This window comes from Petromyzon marinus, chromosome 59 (genome assembly GCF_048934315.1).
Source record: "Petromyzon marinus isolate PM22_M1 ecotype Great Lakes invasive population chromosome 59, UKy_Petmar_22M1.pri1.0, whole genome shotgun sequence".
NCBI lineage: Eukaryota > Metazoa > Chordata > Hyperoartia > Petromyzontiformes > Petromyzontidae > Petromyzon > Petromyzon marinus.
This window is the reverse complement of record NC_133725.1, coordinates 2,822,534-2,844,635: the sequence shown is the minus strand read 5'-3', so window position 1 is coordinate 2,844,635 and position 22,102 is coordinate 2,822,534. Positions and strand designations below refer to the sequence as shown.

Here is a 22,102-nt window from a genome sequence, read left to right as displayed (position 1 = left end):
CAGCCTGAAATGAGTACCTGTCGCGGTGTGTAAACGTCGCCACTGGGGAGACAAAGGCGGTCGGGCGTGGTGCTGGCCCCCCACCCCCTCGTGTGCCGTTCCGGCCTTCATAGCTGCTCGCTAACAGCACTTGCCCCAGCAGTCTGTTAAAGGCTACACGGGGGATCTTTGATGTGGGGAGCGGTGGTGCAGCGGTTAGCGCGCTGCACAGCGAACCCGGCGACCCGACCACCAACACCGGTAGCGGTTATCTGAACCGGTCCTGGGCCTCCCCCTCGGTCGACGCAGCCTTCAATTAGTTTGCGGTGCGGTGTGTAAAGTTCAGCGCTGGGGAGACAAAGGCGGCCGGGCCTGGTGCTGGCCACCCACCCACCTTCGCGTGCGGTGCCGGCCTCACATAGGTGGCCGCTACTTCGCTGACGGGCACTTGCCCCAACAGCCTGTTGGGGCCACACGGCGGGGCGGCAATCTCCGTCTTTATCTGTGCGAGCGGGTCAGCGGGTCAGCGAGCGAGGGAGCGAGTCAGCGAACGAGCGAGGGAGCGAAGGGAGGAGCGAGAGAGAGCGTGAGCGCGTGAGAGCGCAAGCACGAGGGGAGTCCGCAAAGATTTTTCTAAGAAATGGTGAATTCTTGGGAAGGAACGCCAACCGCTCCCGCGACACATTTCCCCTTTGGTGTCTCGACCGAGAGCCGGGATCTGCACTGCCGCAGCACACACGGGTAACGTACGTACACGCGCGCGCACGCAGACACACACACACACGTACACACACGTACACACACGTACACACACGTACACACACGTACACACACCCCGCTCACGCGTAGCTCACTCGCGCGTCCGTCGCAGGTCCACACACGCAGCGCACGCGGTGCGCCCGCTCGCGTTCGACTCACGCAGGCACACAAAAGGCAAAGATCCCCAACAGCGTAGCCTGTAACAGACTGTCGGGGCAAGTGCCGCTAGCGAGCAGCAGCACCTGTGCGTGCAGGCCGGAACGGCACGCGAGGGAGGGTGGGAGGGAGGGACCACGCCCGGCCGCCTTTGTCTTTCCAGTCGCGGAGTTTTTACACACCGCCGCACCAGGTACCCATTTGAGGCCGAGTCGACCTAGGCGAGGCGCGGGACCAGTTCAGATAATCGGGAAAAGAACTCGGGTCGGCGGTATTGTAGCGCTAACCACAACTACCGCACCTCGTTGCAGGCAGACACACACGCACACACGTGCACACACATGTGCGCGCACACACACACACACTTGCACGCACACAAAAGATCAAAGATCCCCCATATAGCCTTAACAGACTGTAGGGGCAAGTGCTGTTAGCGAGCACCTATGAAGGCCGGAACGGTACACGAGGGGGTGGGTGGCCAGCACCACGCCCGACCGCCATTGTCTCCCTAGTGGCAATGTTTACACACCGCACCAGGTACTCATTTGAGGCTGAGTCGACCTAGGGGAGGCCCGGGACCGGTTCAGATAATCGTCACTGTGGTGTTGGCCGTGAGCGGGAATCGAACCCGGGTCGCCAGGTTCATAGCGCAGCGCGCTAACCGCTACACTACCGCTCACGCACACACACACTCGCACACACACACACACTCGCACACACACGCACGTGCGTGCACACACACACACGCACGTGCGTGCACACACACACACGCACAAGTGGGTGTGCGTCGATTGTGCGACCGACTTATACACGAACTACCCCGCACGACGCACTCGCTCACACTCGCATGCACTGAGCCAGGAGCTTGTTTCCCCCAGCAAAGCCCACCGAGCCAAGAAAACTAATTCTCAAAGTTGACTCGGGCCGGCACACAGAACCTATAACTTACCGTGATGCAAAGTGATATATTTTACGTGTGTAATCCATCCACACTGCGACAGTGACACTCGATATGCATGTGGACAAGTGAAGTAATTTTTAAACATTTCTGAGAACAACTTCCTCCCTCCCGTCCTCCTCCGCCTCCTCCCCTCGATTCATTACATTTGGTGTACAAGTCAACAGCTGAGAATGTAATTCTATAACTCCCAGATTCACAGGGGGCTCAGATCTGCCTTCTCTTCCTGTGTCTATGTCTAGGACTCACTCAGCTACTCACCAACTCACTCACCAACTCACTCACCAACTCACTCACCAACTCACTCACCCACTCACTCACCCACTCACTCACCCACTCACTCACCCACTCACTCACCCACTCACTCACCCACTCACTCACAACTCACCCACTCACTCACCCACTCACTCACAACTCACTCACCAACTCACTCACCAACTCACTCACCAACTCACTCACCCACTCACCCACCCACTCACCCACTCACTCACCCACCCACTCACTCACCATCTCACTCACTCACTCACCCACTCACCAACTCACTCACCCACCCAATACTCCCTTCTCTTTTCTGTGTCCATGCCTCTACAGTGACTCAGTGTGCACACAGGAAAAAACACCTAAGACACGGTAGAAACCCTCAACACACGCCCGTCAATAACGCGGACGCAGAGAGGAAACAAAATAAATAAACGTGGTAGCCAACGTCTCGGGCAATCGCCCTTCTTGACACTCAAAACGTTGCTGCGATAAAAAGTTAAAGCTGCAGCCCTGCAATTGCTCAATGCCACTCTCTGTCTGTCTGGCTCGCTCTCTCTCTCTCCATTTCTCTCTCTCTCTCTCGCTCTGTCTCTCTCTCTCTCGCTCGCTCTCTCTCTCTCCATCTTTCTCTCTCTCTCTCTCCATCTCTCTCTCTCGCTCGCTCTCGCTCTCTCTCTCTCTCTCTCCATCTCTCTCTCTCTATCTCTCTCGCTCGCTCTCTCCGTCTTTCGCTCGCTCTCTCTTTTTTGGGCAAATCGCAAAGGCTGCTTATAACTTTAACTTAACAATTGTTCTATGTTTGATTGTTCTATTACATTTTTTTAAATAAATACATGTTGGAAGCAATTCACACATTTGAAGTTCTCATCCTTGCATTAGAATGTACAGAACAGTTCATATGTTGATGGTATCACGTGGTAATGCTCCATCACGTGTTTTACATCTATCACACAGTGAATATTGAACTGAAGCCTGACTTTAAAAAGTTAAATATGCAAATCAAATCTCAATATCTGTCAGAAAAATCGCAATTAGAAATTTTTCCCCAAATCTCGTTCAGCCTAAATGCTACTCTCTCTCTCCGTCTTTCTCTCTCTGTCTTTCTCTCTCTGTCTTTCTCTCTCTCTGTCTTTCTCTCTCTCTGTCTTTCTCTATCTCTGTCTTTCTCTCTCTTTCTCTGTCTCTCTCTCTCTGTCTTTCTCTCTCTGTCTTTCGCTCTCTCTCGCTCTCTCTCTCTCCGTCTTTCTCTCTCGCTCGCTCTCTCTCCGTCTCTCTCTCTCAGTCTTTCTCTCTCGCTCGCTCTCTCTCTCCGAGCGCTGGCCAGATGTCTTGGAAGACGCGGGAGTCACCACACACCCACGCTCTGCCCCACCACGCACGCGACTGCGGCGAACCCCGTTGACCACGCTCGGGTCGTACAGGGGCAGCAGTTTGGTGCGGGGGGGGGGGGGGTTGGTGGGGGGGGGGGGGGGCGAAGGGGGGGGGGGTTCACTCAACCGGGGGCGCCGCCAGGAGACGGAATCGAGTCCGTCACCGCTCGTGGATTCGCAAGCCGAGCGGCGCGAAGCCGGCGTCCTCACCCCGCCGCTGGCGGCCCCCCTCGGTCTAGAAAAACGCATCCACAGAGCAGAACTCGCTTCACACGGACCAATACTCCCCCCCCCGCCCGCCCCACCGCCCGCAGATACGCACAGATAACGTAACGCACATGTGAGCTATGTAAATATATAAATAACGACCGTGACACACAAGCCGCCACCGAAGACTCTTTGTTGTGTATGAGTTTTTTTTGCTTTTTTTTTTTAAATCCGCTCCTCCCCCATCGCCCGCACCCCCTCCCTCCCCCCCCCGGCCTCGGCGCAGGGAAAGCGTCGCAGGGGCCGAGTGAAACTCTCGCCGACGAGACGGCGAGGAGGAGGATGAGGATGAGTAGGACGAGAGAATAACGAGGAGCGGGCTCGCTCGTTCCCAACGCACCGCTCCAGAAGCGGGCCCCCCCCCCACCCACCCCCACCCCCGCCACGAGGAGCGAGCCTCCGCATTGAAGCCTCGCGGAGAAACAAGAACGGCGTTACCGTCGGCCGCGTTTCCACCGCGCTCCGGCCCACGCCGCACCCCCCCCCCCCCCCACCACGAGTTAACTGTGGCCAGGAGAGGAGGGACTGAAAGCGGCAGGTGAGCGGGAGAGACGTCCGCCCTACGGTAACCGCGAGGTCGGGGAGAGTTCGCTACGGCAACCGCGCGGTCGGGGAGAGTTCGCTATGGTAACCGCGAGGTCAGGGAGAGTTCGCTACGGTAACCGAGAGTTCGCTACGGTAACCGCGAGGTCAGGGAAAGTTCGCTAAGGTAACTGAGAGTTCGCTACGGTAACCGCGAGGTCAGGGAAAGTTCGCTACGGTAACTGAGAGTTCGCTACGGTAACCGCGAGGTCGGGCAGAGTTCGCTACGGTAACCGAGAGTTCGCTACGGTAACCGAGAGTTCGCTACAGTAACCGCGATGGCGGGGAGAGTTCGCTACGGTAACCGCGAGGTCAGGGAGAGTTCGCTACGGTAACCGCGAGGTCGGGGAGAGTTCGCTACGGTAACCGCGAGGTCGGGGAGAGTTCGCTACGGTAACCGCGAGGTCGGAGAGAGTTCGCTACGGTAACCGCGAGGTCAGGGGAGAGTTCGCTACGGTAACCGTGAGGTCGGGGAGAGTTCACTATGGTAACCGCGAGGTCGGGGAGAGTTCGCGACGGTAACCGCGAGGTCGGGGAGAGTTCACTATGGTAACCGCGAGGTCGGGGAGAGTTCGCGACGGTAACCGCGAGGTCGGGGAGAGTTCACTATGGTAACCGCGAGGTCGGGGAGAGTTCGCGACGGTAACCGCGAGGTCGGGGAGAGTTCGCTACGGTAACCGAGAGTTCGCTACGGTAACCGCGAGGTCGGGGAGAGTTCGCTACGGTAACCGCGAGGTCGGGGAGAGTTCACTATGGTAACCGCGAGGTCGGGGAGAGTTCGCGACGGTAACCGCGAGGTCGGGGAGAGTTCGCTACGGTAACCGAGAGTTCGCTACGGTAACCGCGAGGTCGGGGAGAGTTCGCTACGGTAACCGCGAGGTCGGGGAGAGTTCGCTACGGTAACCGAGAGTTCGCTACGGTAACCGCGAGGTCGGGGAGAGTTCGCGACGGTAACCGCGAGGTCGGGGAGAGTTCGCTACGGTAACCGCGAGGTCGGGGAGAGTTCGCTACGGTAACCGCGAGGTCGGAGAGAGTTCGCTACGGTAACCGCGAGGTCGGGGGAGAGTTCGCTACGGTAACCGCGAGGTCGGGGGAGAGTTCGCTATGGTAACCGCGAGGTCGGGGAGAGTTCGCTACGGCAACCGCGAGGTCGGGGAAGAGTTCGCTACGGTAACCGCGAGATCGGGGAAAGTTCGCTACGGTAACCGCGAGGTCGGGGGAGAGTTCGCGACGGTAACCGCGAGGTCGGAGAGAGTTCGCTACGGTAACCGCGAGGTCGGGGAGAGTTCGCGACGGTAACCGCGAGGTCGGAGAGAGTTCGCTACGGTAACCGCGAGGTCGGGGAGAGTTCGCGACGGTAACCGAGAGTTCGCTACGGTAACCGCGAGGTCGGGGAGAGTTCGCTACGTTAACCGCGAGGTCGGGGAAGAGTTCACCTCCAACACCCAACCGGTCAGTGCCAAAGCAGTTCGCTAATCGGCACGGTTGTTGCTTACGTGACAAACCTTGCCATATCGACCGCGTAAGGGGAGCGATGGCGACGGGTCTAACGACGACACGTTCACATCCGCGCGATCAGACCGAGAAAAAGAAAAGGAAATTATAAAAAAAAACGCCTTGTTGTGCATAATTGTGGCCGCGAAAGCCTGCTCCACGTGTTACACCGCTAAGATCGTGGGGCCTCAGGCGCTGCCCACCGAGTGACTTCGACTCCCGGGCGGCCCGCGATTTGCCGTCGTCTCGGAGGCAATGTGCCAGCGTGACCGAGACCCTGAGTTCGAGCCCTGCGGCTGGGTGTCTGTCTGACGGGGCGCCCAGGTGCTGGCTAAGAGCACTTGGTCTGGCCGAGGTTGCATGGGGGGGTCTTTGCCAGCTGCTTTTGTGTGTGTGTGTGCGTGCGCGTGTGTATGCGTAGGGGAGCGGTAGTATAGTGGTTAGCGCACCGCGCTACGAACCTGGCGACCCGGGTTCGATTCCCGCTGACGGCCAACACCGGTGACCATTATTTGAACCAGTCACGGGCCTCCCCAAGGTCTCAAATGAGTACCTGGTACGGCGTGTAACAACATAGCCATGCCGGCCTTCATAGGTGTATCTTTGTTTTTTTTCGTGCGTCTCAGTCAGTCGACCCATGGCACCTGCTGGCCCCGTGATCTCCTGCCACTTTGCGTGGCTTCAACGTGCACATGGCCTACCGCAAGCGCCGTAGTGACGTAACCGCCGCTTAGTGGCGAATGGCTGTTGTTGTGTGTGTGTGTGCGTGCACGCGCGTGACGGGGGAACTGAAGTCTCGTGGTCAGCGCGCCGACCTACGAACCCAGCCCGCCCGAATTCGATTCCCACTCGCGGTCAACGCCGGCGACGGACATCGTGTCGGGTCTCGCGTCTCAAACGAGCGCCGGCTCGCGACGCGTGAACGTCACCACATCGGCAGATAAAGGAGACAGAGGTGTGCGGCCGGCCGCACTGCAATCACGCCGTAACAGCGCTTGTTGAAGGCTGCACACGATGGTGGTGGTGGTGGTGGGTCTTGGCGTTTGCCAGGATGGCGAGGACGTGCGTGTGTCTGCTGCTGTCACTGGCCGCCGCCGCCGCCGCCGCCGCCGAGGTCGGCTACCAAGCCAAGGACGAGACGGACGTGCGGGTCGAGCGACTGGGACAGCACGTCAACGAGACGGAGTTCGTCTACATCAGGCACGCGTGAGTCTACTACCCCCCGTGAGTCTACCCCCCGTGAGTCTACCCTCCGTGAGTCTACCCAGTATGAGTCTACCCCCCGTGAGTCTACCCCCCGTGAGTCTACCCCCCGTCAATATACCCCCCGTGAATCTACCCTCCGTGAGTCTACCCAGTATGAGTCTACCCCCCGTGAATCTACCCCCGTGAGTCTACCCTGCGTGAGTCCACCCAGCATGAGTCTACTACCCCCCGTGAGTCTACCCAGTATGAGTCTACCCTCCGTGAGTCTACTTAGCATGAGTCTACCCCACAGCACAAGAACGCTTTCGCCTTTCGTCAGATTCGTACAAAAAAAATCGGAGCCTCTCACCGCCATTGGCATTCCACCCTCTCCCCCCCCCCTCCCGTGTCGCTCGCGGCCGCAGCTACGTGCACACGGCGACGAGGATACGCGACGACGCCAAGCGAGCCGCTGCCGCCGCCGCCACCACCGCCTCCGCCAGTGCCGCCGGCGCGACCGCCGCCGGCGCCGCGGCCTGCCACCACACCTTCGTGGTGCCCCCCCACCTGCCCGCGGGCCCCATCTGCGTGCTGCAGGAGGGGGCCGGCGCCCCCCCGGAAGCAGGGACCCCCGCCGGCATCGCGGCGGCGGCGGCGGTGAGTCGCGCCGGCTGGGAGATGTTCGCTCTGCCTCGCGCGGTACGCAGGAGGTCGTGGGTTCGATCCCGACCCCTGACGCCTGCTGCTGCTGTATATTTGGAGTTTGCGTGTCTCTCTCTCATCATCATCATCACGGTGGCTATGAGATGTTAACTACCTCGCCTGGTGTACAGGAGGTCGTGGGTTCGATCCCAACCCTGACGCCTGCTGTGTATTTGGAGTTTGCGTGTCTCTCTCTCTCTCTCATCATCATCACGGTGGCTAAGAGATGTTGACTACCTCGCCTGGTGTGCAGGAGGTCGTGGGTTTGATCCCGACCCTGACGCCAGCTGCTGCTGTATATTTGGAGTTTGCGTTTGTCTCTCTCCCTGCGGTCACGTGGATTTCTCTCTCCGGCTCGTACAGTCTTTCCCTCCACATTTAGAATCGACGTCAAGCGATCAAGAGTATTTGGCTGCTGCTAGACATTTCCACGTGATGACAAGCCGCTTCGTTGAGCTATCTCAACGTTCATCACAAGGGAGAAACACAAAAAATAGACAAAACACTTTTTTTTGCCAGTATTGAAACGGCTGTACGCCTCGCTAGTAGCTATGTCGCGAGGAATATAATGCCTTGCTAGTAGCTACAACACACAATGCCTTGGTAGTAGCTATACTGCAATGTGTATAATGCCTTGCTAATTTAACACGCTTGCTAGTAGCTATGTCACAAGGTATATAATTGCCTCGCTCGCAGCTTTACCACGAGGTATAACGCCTTGCTAGTAGCTTTACTTGGAGGCACTGCTCCATTGCAGGCGGTGGACAAGTTCTGGGCTGAGCTGGGCACCCACGGGCGGCAGCTCGCCCTGCTGCAGCGCCAGCTCTCCGACCTGGACGACTCGACGGAGATCGGCGAGAAGTTCGAGGTGGGAGGCAGGGCGGGTGGTAGGGCGGGAGGCAGGGTGGGAGGCATGGCAGGTGGCAGGACAGGTGGCAGGACAGGTGGCAGGGCGGGTGGCAAGACAGGTGGCAGGACAGGTGGCAGGACAGGTGGCAGGGCTGGTGGCAGGACAGGTGGCAGGGCAGGTGGCAGGACAGGTGGCAGGGCGGGTGGCAAGACAGGTGGCAGGGCTGGTGGCAGGACAGGTGGCAGGACAGGTGGCAGGGCGGTTGGCAGGACAGGTGGCAGGGCGGGTGGCAGGGTGGGAGGCAGGGCGGGAGGCAGGGCGGGTGGCAGGGTGGGTGGCAGGGCGGGAGGCAGGACAGGAGGCAGGGCAGGAGGCAGGGCGGGTGGCAGGGTGGGTGGCAGGGCGGGTGGCAGGGTGGGTGGCAGGGTGAGAGGCAGTTGCGGACTAGAACGGGAAGACTGCTTGGGTACTGTCGGGTTGCTGCTGGCTGCGGGGAAGGCCAAGAGACACTCGCACAGCACGGCAAGTGGATTCTTGCATCTGTCCGTGCGGAGCTGTGAGTGGTGACCCCCCCCCCCCCCCCCCCAATCCTACGCGCGAGTTGTCAACACCGCGAGACGACTCTCCGGACCCTGACCAGGAGGATTTGGTGGTGGCGGCGGCAGCGGCGGCGGCGGCGGCGGCCGCCGGTGGCGGCGGAGACGGCGGCGCGACCGGCGGAGGCGGCGTAGGGCTACGGGCGGCGGTGCAGGCGCTCCGCCGGGCCGGCCGCGCCGTGGGCGAGCGCGTCACGGCGCTGTACGCGCGCATCCTGCGCGAGACCGTGCTGGATCGCGGCGGCAGTGGCGGTGGCGACTACGGCGGCGGTGGTCAGGGTGGATCTCGGCAGGGCCGCACCCTCCAAGTGGCTCGCACGGAGCTGCACAAGCGCGTGAGCGAGCAGGAGACGCACAGCCTGGGTCTGCACGGACACTACGCGCGCATCCAGAGCACGTGAGTCGCACGCGCTGCGGGCCTACAACGGATTTCAAACTAAACTATTTTTTTTTATTTTACCAGGTAAGGCCCACTGAGCTATGTAGCTCTTTTTTTAAAGCGACCTCGCCACAAATGATAGCTCAACGAAGTGGCTTATCAGCACGTGGAAACTTATAATCGAATACGCACATTTTCTAAATGTGGAGGGGAAAAAAACGGAGGACCCGGAGAAAAATCCACGCGACCACGGGGAGAGAAACACCGCCAACTCCAAATATACAGCAAGCGTGAGGGTCTGGATCAAACCCACGACCTCCCGCGTACCACGCGAGGTAGTTAACATCTCGTGCGATCCCATACCTGTTAACCCATACGGTTTACTCCATATTCCTGTACAGGGAAATGGAGCTTTCAGGTCCATACGGCGTACAGCCGTTTCAATACGATCAAAGAAAAAATGTGTATCTGTTTGTGCCTCTCTCCTTGTGATGGGACTTTGTAGGATGAACGTTGAGAATTATAAGGGGCACGGGGTGACCAATAAGTTCTGAATTGGTAATAAGGTAGGGCACTGATAAGGTGTTGACAGGTGTGTGATCCTAATCGAGAACTTTGCAGAGTACATTGTCAGCATTGCGACGTTTATGGCCAATAACGGCTACATTGTGTATGGTATTTTATTTTTAAAAAATTTGCCATGAGATGAAATAAGAGAACCCGGAGGAAACGGGGGGGGGGGAAAGGACGCATGGGGGGGGTAAGCCAGTGATCCCAGAGAAACCCCAGGCGTGCTACGGGGGGCAGAGTGGAGTTCGGCAAAACCCAAATAACGAGGAGTATTTTTTTTTCGAATTCGGTCAAAGAAATTATATATTTCAAGAACCGCGCAATGCAACGTGGGTGGTGGTGGTGAACGCGAGAGGCGGCGGCGGGTGCTCGACAAACAATGTCTCGCTCTCCCCCCCCCGAGACCCGTGCAGCTACGACTCCCTATCGGAGACCGTCGGCAACCACACGGCCACGCTCGCCCGCCTGGGCCTTCGCTGCTGCCGCCAGCGGCCGCTCGACGCCCAGCCGCCCCCCACCGACCCCCGCCGCGCGACCGACGGGGCACGGGGCCCCCCGTCGACGCCCTCGGCGGAGCGAGGGGCTGACGGCGGTGGCGCCGTCGCGTCGCCGATCCCCTCGCCGGACCGCGCCTGGCGCGCGACGGCCAACGGCGGAGGCTCTGCCGGCTCGGAAACTTCGTACGGCTGCGGCGGAGGAGGCGGAGGAGGAAGCGGAGGTGACGCCGCGGGGAGATTGGCGACGGGAGAACGGGAAAAGGGAGCACGCGGGAGCGAGCGAACACCGGCGGTGGGGACGCAGACGGCGCGACGGCAGCACGGACTCACCGATGGCTGGGCGGGGAAGCAAGGTAGCGCGCATGCCGCTTGATGCAAGGGGGGGGGGGTCACGGTTTGAGCCGACTTAGAGATCACGGGAAATCAACCCTTTCCCCGTTCAGAGTCGTCCGCGAGTCGCAGGGTGTAGGGGAAGGCGGGGTGTCCCGGTTCACCGCCGAATCTCGAAACGCGCGAGCGGCTCCGAGTTAATTTTATTTAGAGAGAGGCGCAGCAGCAGCAGCAGCGCCGTCGTTTTTTAAAGACGTCGTTACTCGCCGCAGAGAACCGTGGCGACCGCCGCCGCGCTACGATGGCCGGCGCCAAAACTGTGCGCCGAGGGCCCGCTCCCGCGGGGCCTTGCGGTAGCCTCGGTGCCGACGGAATTATTTTTTTTATTTTAGTTTTTCTTCCAGGTCACTCTTGGCAATGAGACTCTAACCCAAGTTCTCACCGCCCTCGTGGCGATGGCGCCCGTGCCGAACGGCGCTCCGAACGTTTCCGCTGTCGTTCTACATCCCCAGGACTCTCCGCCGTCGACGGAGGCGCGAACTGGGCGCCCGGGAGTGACGGTGGCCCGGAGGTTGGGAATCGTGGCGGCGGCGGGGGGGCGGCGGCCGCACCGGACAACGCGGTGATGCGGCACGGCTCCCGCGGCGCGGCCGTGCCGCCCGCGCCGGACGGGGCCGCGGTGCGGACCACGGAGAAGCCGCACGTGGTGCTGGAAGGTGATCGGAGCCTCTTTGCGTTCAGTGTTGCTGCTCTCCTTTCCTTTGAGCGCGGTCGGCAACGTACGGCGGTGCCAAAGAAGTTCAACGCCAACACATAGTGACTACTAATAACACTACAGATACCAATAACACATGAGACCACTGACACTGCTGATGCTGACACTGCCTATGGAAATGACACTGCTGATGATCCTTACGGAAATGACACTGCTGATGATGACTATGGAAACGACACTGCTGATGATGACTATGGAAACGACACTGCTGATGATGCCTATTGAAATGACACTGCTGATGAAGCCTATGGAAATGACACTGCTGATGACGCCTATGGAAATGACACTGCTGATGACGCCTATGGAAATGACGCTGCTGATGACGCCTATGGAAATGACGCTGCTGATGACGCCTATGGAAATGACACTGCTGATGACGCCTATGGAAATGACACTGCTGATGACGCCTATGGAAATGACACTGCTGATGACGCCTATGGAAATGACGCTGCTGATGACGCCTATGGAAATGACGCTGCTGATGACGCCTATGGAAATGACACTGCTGATGACGCCTATGGAAATGACGCTGCTGATGACGCCTATGGAAATGACGCTGCTGATGACGCCTATGGAAATGACACTGCTGATGACGCCTATGGAAATGACGCTGCTGATGAAGCCTATGGAAATGACACTGCTGATGACGCCTATGGAAATGACACTGCTGATGACGCCTATAGAAATGACACTGCTGATGACGCCTATGGAAATGACACTGCTGATGACGCCTATGGAAATGACACTGCTGATGACGCCTATGGAAATGACACTGCTGATGACGCCTATGGAAATGACACTGCTGATGACGCCTATGGAAATGACACTGCTGATGACGCCTATGGAAATGATGCTGCTGATGACGCCTATGGAAATGACACTGCTGATGACGCCTATGGAAATGACACTGCTGATGACGCCTATGGAAATGACACTGCTGATGACGCCTATGGAAATGACACTGCTGATGACGCCTATGGAAATGACACTGCTGATGACGCCTATGGAAATGATGCTGCTGATGACGCCTATGGAAATGACACTGCTGATGACGCCTATGGAAATGACGCTGCTGATGACGCCTATGGAAATGACGCTGCTGATGACGCCTATGGAAATGACACTGCTGATGACGCCTATGGAAACGACACTGCCGATGACGCCTATGGAAATTACGCTGCTGATGACGCCTATGGAAATGACACTGCCGATGACGCCTATGGAAATGACACTGCTGATGACGCCTATGGAAATGACACTGCCGATGACGCCTATGGAAATGACGCTGCTGATGACGCCTATGGAAATGACACTGCTGATGACGCCTATGGAAATGACGCTGCTGATGACGCCTATGGAAATGACACTGCTGATGACGCCTATGGAAATGACGCTGCTGATGACGCCTATGGAAATGACACTGCTGATGACGCCTATGGAAATGACGCTGCTGATGACGCCTATGGAAATGACACTGCTGATGACGCCTATGGAAATGACGCTGCCGATGACGCCTATGGAAATGACGCTGCTGCTGCCGACACTTCTGACAGTCCTGACAACCGCCGATGCCAACGAAGCTGCTGCTGTTGCTCACACCACTGGCGACGACACCGTCGGCACGACCGCCGCCAACGCCGCCACCCTCACCGCGGCACCGCCCTTCCCACTAACACCACCGCCGGCCTCCCGCGCGCGGCAGGGCCGTGGCGCGACTGCCAGGAGGCGTGGGACGCCGGCTACCGGCGCTCGGGGCGTTACCTGCTGCGGCCGGCCGCCGGCAGCCCGCTGCTGCGGCACGCGTGGTGCGACCAGGAGCGCGACCCCGGCGGCTGGACCGTGGTGCAGCGTCGGAGCGACGGCTCCGTCTCGTTCACGCGCGACTGGGACGCGTACAAGGTGGGGGGGGCACAAAAACCTATTCCTATATCTTGTTACTGGCAAAGGAGGTCTCATAATGTTAATGGCTCACCCCGAGCCCTCAATACTCTGATAGTGCGCTGTTTTTGAGTTGTACGCCTTTTGGCGTCTTCTGGTCCAACACCAATGGAGACTAGGCTCTAAAGAAAGCCGTCTCGGGTGTGGACCAATCAAATTCAAGGACAATGCATATTGTTATTATCAGAGTTGTCTTTTTTGTTTGCATTTTGACTGCTTGTGTTGTGGTTATTGCAAACATGATGCCTTGAATAAAGGTGTCAGTTTTTGTGCCAGTTACAAGGGTAAAAACCTATTCCTATATCTTGTTACTGGCAAAGGAGGTCTCATAATGCAAATGCTCACCCCGAGCCCTCAATACTCTGATAGTGCGCTGTTTTTGAGTTGCACGCCTTTTGGCGTCTTCTGGTCCAACACCAATGGAGACTAGGCTCTAAGAAAAGCCGTCTCGGGTGTGGACCAATCAAATTCAAGGACAGTGCATATTATTATTATCAGAGTTGTCTTTTTTGTTTGCATTTTGACTGCTTGTGTTGTGGTTATTGCAAACATGATGCCTTGAATAAAGGTGTCAGTTTTTGTGCCAGTTAAAAGGGTAAAAACCTATTCCTATATCTTGTTACTGGCAAAGGTCTCATAATGTTAATGGCTCACCCCGAGCCCTCAATACTCTGATAGTGGCGCTGTTTTTGAGTTGTACGCCTTTTGGCGTCTTCTGGTCCAACACCAATGGAGACTAGGCTCTAAGAAAAGCCGTCTCGGGTGTGGACCAATCAAATTCAAGGACAGTGCATATTATTATCAGAGTTGTCTTTTTTGTTTGCATTTTGACTGCTTGTGTTGTGGTTATTGCAAACATGATGCCTTGAATAAAGGTGTCAGTTTTTGTGCCAGTTAAAAGGGAAAACCCTATTCCTCTATGGGGAGTGTTGAGTCTATGGGCAGTGTTAGTCTATGGGCAGTGTTGAGTCACACAAGCGGCCTTCATCAGGTGAAGGGACGAGACTTCACCTGATGAAGGCCGCTTGTGTTGTGGCCGAAACGTCGTGAGAATATTATTGTGTTATTTTATTTTATCAATTTATTATTTTATTCTCATTCTACGTGACTTTACCGAAAGAACCAAAGAAGATGAATCCTTGCAGTCACGAAAGCTTTAAATCGAAATCTATGGGTAGTGATGAGTCTATGGGTAGTGTTGAGTCTATAGGTAGTGTTGAGTCTATGGGTAGTGTTGAGTCTATGGACAGTGTTGAGTCAATGGGCAATGTTGAGTCTATGGGCGGTGTTGAGTCTATGGGTAGTGTTGAGTCTACGGGTAGTGTTGAGTCTATGGGCAGTGTTGAGTCTATGGGCAGTGTTGAGTCTATGGGTAGTGTTGAGTCTATGGGTAGTGTTGAGTCAATGGGCAATGTTGAGTCTATGGGCAGTGTTAAGTCTATGGGCAGTGTTAAGTCTATGGGCAGTGTGTATATTGAACTTTTTTCACACCGTACAAAGCCAACCGTGTTAATTGGAGGTGCGGGGGGTTGATCATAAACTAAACACAAAAAGCAAATGAGTTTGTCAATCTAGACGACGATGAATTAAAAGTGCACAGCTTCCAGTGCCTCCCTAATATCGGAAGTAAGAGCGTTCCAGACGGCCGCAGAAGCGCTTCTGAAAGCGCGCGATGCGGTACCCACCGTCTTTGTTTGATGGTTAGGCCTTTGTCTGATAGTGCTGCTCGCTAACCAGCACTTACCCCAACAGTCTGCTGAGGATTTACGGAGGCGGCGGGGGGGATCTTTGTCCACGAGTGAGTGAACGAATGCGCGAGCGAGCGAAATGGCGAGTGTGCAAGTGAGTTTCGTGAGCGAACGAACGGGCGGGCGGGCGGGCGAGCGAGTCAGCGACGGCGAGTCGTGTGCCCGGTTGCGCCGGCGATCAGATCGGCTTTGGCCGCGTGGAGGAGGAGCACTGGCTGGGGCTCCAAACGATGCACGCGCTCACCAGCGAGCGCAACTACCGCCTGCTCGTCGCGCTGCAGGACTGGGACGGGCGCCGCGCCTTCGCCGAGTACGGCAGGTACCGCCGATGCCACCGGGATTCCACCGCCACCCGGGTTCCACCACCGCCGCGATTCGCACGCTGCGATTCCACCGCGATTTCACCGCCACCGCGATTCCACCGCCACCGCGATTCCACCGCCACCGCGATTCCACCACCGCTATCCGCACCCCGCCGAAAAATGCCCGACCGTCGCAAGCGACGTCGTCTAACGGGAAAAAAATCACCGCATCGTTCAGCTTGTGGATTAATACGGTCGCTACGACGCAAGCCCCGCCCAACTGGCAGATCGTCGTGGGTCCCACGTCCCCACAGGTCAGGCAGTTCCACGGCGAGCTGACGGGGCCACAGGTCACAATATCCGCGCGCAGTCCGGAACGGGTTCTTTTGCACGAGGAGAGTCCGCCGGCTCGACACGACAGAGAATCCGGTTAACAATCACAGCAGGCCGGGCCGCACCCCCGGGTTCCCGGCATTGTCGTCCCGTCCCCCCTTTAACGGAGGGACGGGACGACGGACGGACAACTGAGCAGACGGGCAGCAAGACGGAGTGACACAGACCCGCAGACGAATGAAGCAGATGGACAGACACAAAACGGATAGAGAGACAAGCCCACGCAGTCAAAGCTAATGAACGAACTTGTTAACAAGAAGGATTTTGGCCAAAACTCGAGCTTCATTGGCGGGGTGGGTGTAGGGGGGTGGGTGTAGTGGGGGTGGGTGCAGGGGGGTGGGTGCAGGGGGGTGGGTGCAGGGGGGTGGGTGCAGGGGGGTGGGTGCAGGGGGGTGGGTGCAGGGGGGTGGGTGCAGGGGGGTGGGTGCAGGGGGGTGGGTGCAGGGGGGTGGGTGCAGGGGGGTGGGTGCAGGGGGGTGGGTGCAGGGGGGTGGGTGCAGGGGGGTGGGTAGAGGGGGGTGGGTAGAGGGGGGTGGGTAGAGGGGGGTGGGTAGAGGGGGGTGGGTAGAGGGGGGTGGGTGTAGGGGGGTGGGTGTAGGGGGGTGGGTGTAGGGGGGTGGGTGTAGGGGAGTGGGTAGAGGGTGGGGTAACCACCACTCTCATCTTGAGCGACTACCATCCCCTCCCCCCCTCTCATCTCCCCCCCTCTCATCTCCCCCCCTCTCATCTCCCCCCTCTCATCTCCCCCCCTCTCATCTCCCCCCCTCTCATCTCCCCCCCTCTCATCTCCCCCCCTCTCATCTCATCTTCCCCACCCCCTCTCATCTCATCTTCCCCACCCCCTCTCATCTCACCTTCCCCACCCCCTCTCATCTCACCTTCCCCACCCCCTCCACTCCCCTCCACTCCCCTCCACTCCCCCCACTCCCCCCACTCCCCTCCTCTCCCCTCCCCTCTCCTCTCCCCTCATCTCCTCTCCCCTCTCCGCGTGGGGCGTAGCTTCCGCGTGGAGAGCGAGGAGGACAACTACCGCCTGAGGCTGGGCCACTTCCGCGGCATGGCGGGCGACTCGATGGGGCTGCACCACGGGAAGCCGTTCAGCACCTACGACCGCGACAACGACGCCTTCAGGGGTGAAACTCGCCGATTGGCTACGCCGCAGTTGACACCGCGCGCACACGACGAATCGGCTCGACGCGTTTCCGCATCCATAGCAACCGCCGTGCAATGCCCCCCCCCACGCCCCCCCCCCACACCCCCTCCTTCGTAGCGCATCAGGGGCAGGCCTCGCCGGCAGCTATTCGGCCGAATTAAACGTGCGGCAAGAATCAACGTGATAAGAATCAACGTGATAAGAATCAACGTGATGAAGTTGCAAGCGCAGTCAGCGGTGACCGGGCCGAGACCATCAACTAGCTACACTTGAGAACGCGGTTTAACCACAGCTCAGTCTATGGGGGTCTATGGCTCTCTATGCGAGCCTATGGGTCTCTATGCGAGCCTATGGGTCTCTATGCGAGCCTATGGGTCTCTATGCGAACCTATGGGTCCCTAAGCCATCGATAACCGGGCTGAGACCATCAACTCGTGCACTTGAGAATCCGGTTCAATCGCAGGCAATCGGCCGACACCCGGATTTGAACCCAGGAGCTTGAGCGGTGCCGGCTCAGCAGCGACTCTGACCTCCGAGCAACCAGAGAGACCGGCAAATATATCCCGCGCAACCGATAATCCACGACCCGGAATTAACCGGGACATTATTATTATTATACATATATTACTCTTTGGTTTTTTCGGTAAAGTCACGTAGAAATAGTAAAAAAATAAAAACAGGTCCCTGCAGGGTGGGCTGGTAGGAACATTGGAATTTTGCGCAATTGTATTTTTACACCCCAACAGCACGAGATTTCACTTCGTTAAAGTATTGAAAGGGGACGGACGGACGGACACATTAATCTATTGCAGGCTGGTACACTCAGTTTACAACTTCGTTCCTACCAGTATTATATAATAGCATACGACGTTTCCATTGCAACACAAGCAATCATCATCAGGTACAGAAGAGCTTAAGAGAGAGAGAGGAAACACAGAACCGCAGACATATACACAGACCTTAAGTAGAGGGAATTAACACAGACACACCATAATCAACGCTGCGCCTCCAATTGGCACGGTTGGCTACGTACGGTGCGCAAAAGATATATATATTTGTTTTACTTTACCAAGCGTGCTCGCATCGCTCGTCCATGACGTCCCGTCTCTCCCCCCCCGCCCCACCGCCCCACCGCCCCGCGCCGCAGGGAACTGCGCGCAGCACCAGAAGGGCGGCTGGTGGTACAACGCGTGCTCGCACGCCAACCTCAACGGCGTGTGGTACGAGGGCGGCCGCTACACGGGCAGCGAGCAGGACGGCGCCTACTGGACGACGTTCCGCGGCACGGCCTACTCGCTCAAGAGCATCGTGCTCATGATACGGCCCAACCCCAACTTCTACCACTGAGCGGCGGGCGCGGCGGCGGCGGTGGCAGGGGGCGGCCGCCGCCGCCGCGCCCGTCACGTGCGGCCGGCGTCGGCGTCGTGGATCGCCCCCCGTTGTCGACTCGATTGCCGCATCGCGGATTATTGTCAGCGGCCGTGGTGAGGGAGTCGGGGGGGGGGGGGGGGGGCTTCGGTTGGGATTCGACGCTGCCAATGTCGCCATCGCAATCAGCATCATCATCGTCATCGGCTTGATACATCAGTGTCGTCATGATCGCCATCTTCATCGTGCTGGATCGATCATCAGCAGCAGCAGCAGCAGCAACAGCATCGTCTTCTACGTCAGCGTCATTGTTATCGTCGCCGTCAACTCGCCATCGTCGTTGTCCCGTCGTTGTAATGGATCGCCCTCGTTGTCGACTCGATTGCCGTGTCGCGGATGATTATCAGTGGCCGTGGCGAGGGAATGGCTTCGGTAGGGACGTAACGCTGTCAATGTCGCCATCGCAAATCAGCATCATCATCATCATCAGCTTGGTATATCCGTGTTCTCGTCAGCATCATCATCATCATCCATAATACAGGTTTTTTTGGGTTAGATCGCGTAAGTATATTTACGTGATTTGTATTACGGGTGATATTAGTCGCGAAAGCCTTCGTGTTAAACTCGATCATCAGCAGCAGCAGCATCATCAGGCTATATCATAGCGTTATTATCATCATCATCATCACCTAGTCGCCGACCAGTCGTTGTTATCGATCGCCCTCGTTTTTTACTTGACAGCCGTGTTGTGGATTATTGTCAGCGGCCGTGGTAATGGAATGGTTTCGGATGGGACGGGACGCTGCCAATGTCGCCATCGTCATTATCATCATCAGCAGCAGCAGCAACAGCATCGTCTTCTACGTCAGTGTTATCATCGTCATCACCTTGCTCAACTCAAGGGTCGTGTTTGAATCTTATCGATTATAACTTTGGCCGCTTGGCATTTTGTGGGCCTTGGTGGCCCTGTGCTCAGCAAACTGCAGTTTAAAAAAATAACATCTCTGTCATCAATGTTGTTGTCATCATCACGTTATTTATCTTTAGAGCCAAAGTGGACATCACAATCACGAATGTGATCTTCCTGGTGCATCTTCCTTCGATTTGGTACAATTTCAAACGCAACTTTTATAACGGCGGTAAAAACCAAAAACAATAGGAGTCGCAGCTGGGCTACAACTAATTTTAAAGTTGTATCAACCAATGTTTCACACCCCTGATTGGCACAGTTCGCTATGTACGGTGCGAAAGAAGTTCAACAAATATACATACTGCCCATAGACTCAACACTGCCCATAGACTCAACACTGCCCATAGACTCAACACTGCCCATAATCTCAACACTACTCAAAGCCTAACACGACCCATAGACTCAACGCTATCCGTGGCCTAACGCTATCCGTGGCCTAACACTACCCATAGCCTAACACTACCCGTAGACTAACACTACTCATAGATTAACATTGCCCAGACTCAACACTGCACCTCCAATTGGCACGGTTGGCCACGTACGGTGCGAAAGAGCATACGTACTCGCTACTATACACTTCCATACACTACGTGACGACACAGCACACAATACGCTGCATGCACGGAGTTCGACCTACGCCACCGCTTCTAAATTTCAAATCCCGAGCTGCCCCGCCGCGTCTCCGCCTCGCCTTTCACTGCGACGAGCGCGCGAATAAAAAAAAAACATTCCTCGTTTTTTTCCCCCGCGTCCTCTGCACCCCGATTTAGAGACGGCGACGCGCGCCCGCGCGTCGCCGCACGTGCATCACCGGATGAGTGAAACCACGTGACGTTGGCGTGGCTCCTGCCGCTCCCCCCCCCCCCGCGTGTATCTGGCGCCGTGTGGCAGGGGTGGGGCGGGAGTCTGAAGCGGACAGGCGAACGCCACACCACACCCCCACCCACCCCGATGGGCGCACCGCCGTGCCGGCCTCAATAGGTGCTCGTTAACAGCCCTCGCTCAGCGGGCCCGTCCCACCGCCGCCCGCCCCTGCGTGGGCTACAGGAGGGATCGTTTAGAATCTGCGGTGGCGGTGGCTTGGCTTACGCGCGTCTCTCTCCAGCCTGCCAAGCAAGCGTGTGCTCGGCAGATGATGCGAGCGACTCGGGCGCGCGGAAAACTGGAACAACGCGCTGCCGAAAATATATGTGTAACATCGAAAAGGGGATATACTTTGAAAAGAAAACGAGTGTGGGTTTGTGTTCGTAAAAAAATATATATATATACAGAATGAACGATATAATTGAACTCCATTTGCCGTAGGCAGCTGCGATCCCGTCGTGATGAATCCTTGCCACGTGTTCGAGAGAGAAACCACGGCACACGCTCGGATTAATTAATTCGCTAATTCACGCGCAGGCGATTCATCTCGCGGGGGGCGATGGGGGGGGGGGGGGGCGGGGAACTACGGGGTGCGCGTTTTTGCACGTCCCCGCCCCCCCCCCCGCCCCGCCCCCACCGCGGTCGGCGCTCGCTAACGCCACTTCACCAAAGAAATAACATCGCCACTTTACCAACGCCGGCCCGCGTGAGCGGGACGGACGCCTCTCGCGTAGACGGAGCGCGCCGGCGATGCCACGGCATGAATAAATAAATAATCCACCAAACAAATCGGCAACCTCCTCTGCAACAAGCCGGGGGGGCGGCGGCCCCCCCGGGCCGCATTCGAACCGTGAGGCTCCCCGACGGCCGGCAAACGCTGGGCCGCCGCCGGGGCCCGGTGCACGGAGCCCGCTGTGGACACCGCCACCCCGCTCCAACCACCCCGGCGGAAAACCCGCGCGTCCGGTATGCGAAAGCATCGCGGCGTTTCCGAGCGATTTTAAAGACCGGCGCCGAACGATCGCCCGGAGCACCGCCGGCGACGCACTGGGAATGTCTGGCCGACTCGGTCCGTCCAACGAGCCGTACTTTATAAGCGTGGGGGCAAAACCTGCAGTCGGTACCCGGAGATAACCCGCACGTGCAGGGGCGTAGGGTAACGCTCAATCCCCGTACAGATGGAACACAGATGGCAATTAACCCACAGCAAGCCAGGAGGCAGTGAACTGCATGCGGTTAATCAAGAGTCTGCTTTACACACAAGTGTAACCGGAGCACCCAGCGGGATGGCAAAACTCCATCGCGTGCAGATAGAAGAGGCGGAGCTCACATTCGCCATACCGCCTTCTATCTATATTTTGTTTAACGATTTTTAAAAAAATTTAAGCAGGTGTAAAGGCCCCCAACGAGCTACGTAGCTCGTTTGTCAGAAGCGAGCTGGCCACACAAATGATAGCTCGACGAAGTGGCTTATCATCATCGTCACGTGGACAATCACAGGAACAAATGACTCGGCATGCGTGACGCCGATTCTAAATGAAGGGGGAAAAAAACCGGTGGACCTGGAAAAAAATCCACGCGACCACAGGTAGAGAGAGAGAGACACGCAAACTCCAAATACACAGCAGGCGTCAGGGTCGGGATCGAACCCACGAC

General features: G+C 57.4%; 2 protein-coding genes across 10 annotated transcripts in view; one reads left to right on the top strand and one right to left on the bottom strand.

Annotated features, from left to right (window-relative positions):
• Window positions 1-22,102, bottom strand: part of LOC116955291 (ras-specific guanine nucleotide-releasing factor RalGPS2) — a 210,592-nt gene that overhangs the window by 24,663 nt on the left and 163,827 nt on the right. The gene's annotated exons all lie outside the window — the stretch shown is intronic.
• Window positions 406-20,313, top strand: LOC142905826 (uncharacterized). 5 transcript variants are annotated; one of them, XM_076053006.1, is made up of 12 exons: window positions 406-720; window positions 3,977-4,288; window positions 6,877-7,032; window positions 7,437-7,668; window positions 8,471-8,581; window positions 9,165-9,556; window positions 10,522-10,958; window positions 11,448-11,651; window positions 13,413-13,609; window positions 15,579-15,715; window positions 17,091-17,224; window positions 18,392-20,313. In XM_076053006.1, the coding sequence occupies exons 3-12, from the start codon at window positions 6,878-6,880 to the stop codon at window positions 18,589-18,591; spliced, it is 2,199 nt and encodes a 732-aa protein (XP_075909121.1). In that variant the 5' UTR covers window positions 406-720; window positions 3,977-4,288; window position 6,877; the 3' UTR covers window positions 18,592-20,313. The 5 variants fall into 5 exon arrangements, with proteins under 5 accessions (XP_075909121.1, XP_075909120.1, XP_075909119.1 ...); XM_076053005.1 differs by having other exon boundaries at window positions 406-725; XM_076053007.1 differs by having other exon boundaries at window positions 615-729.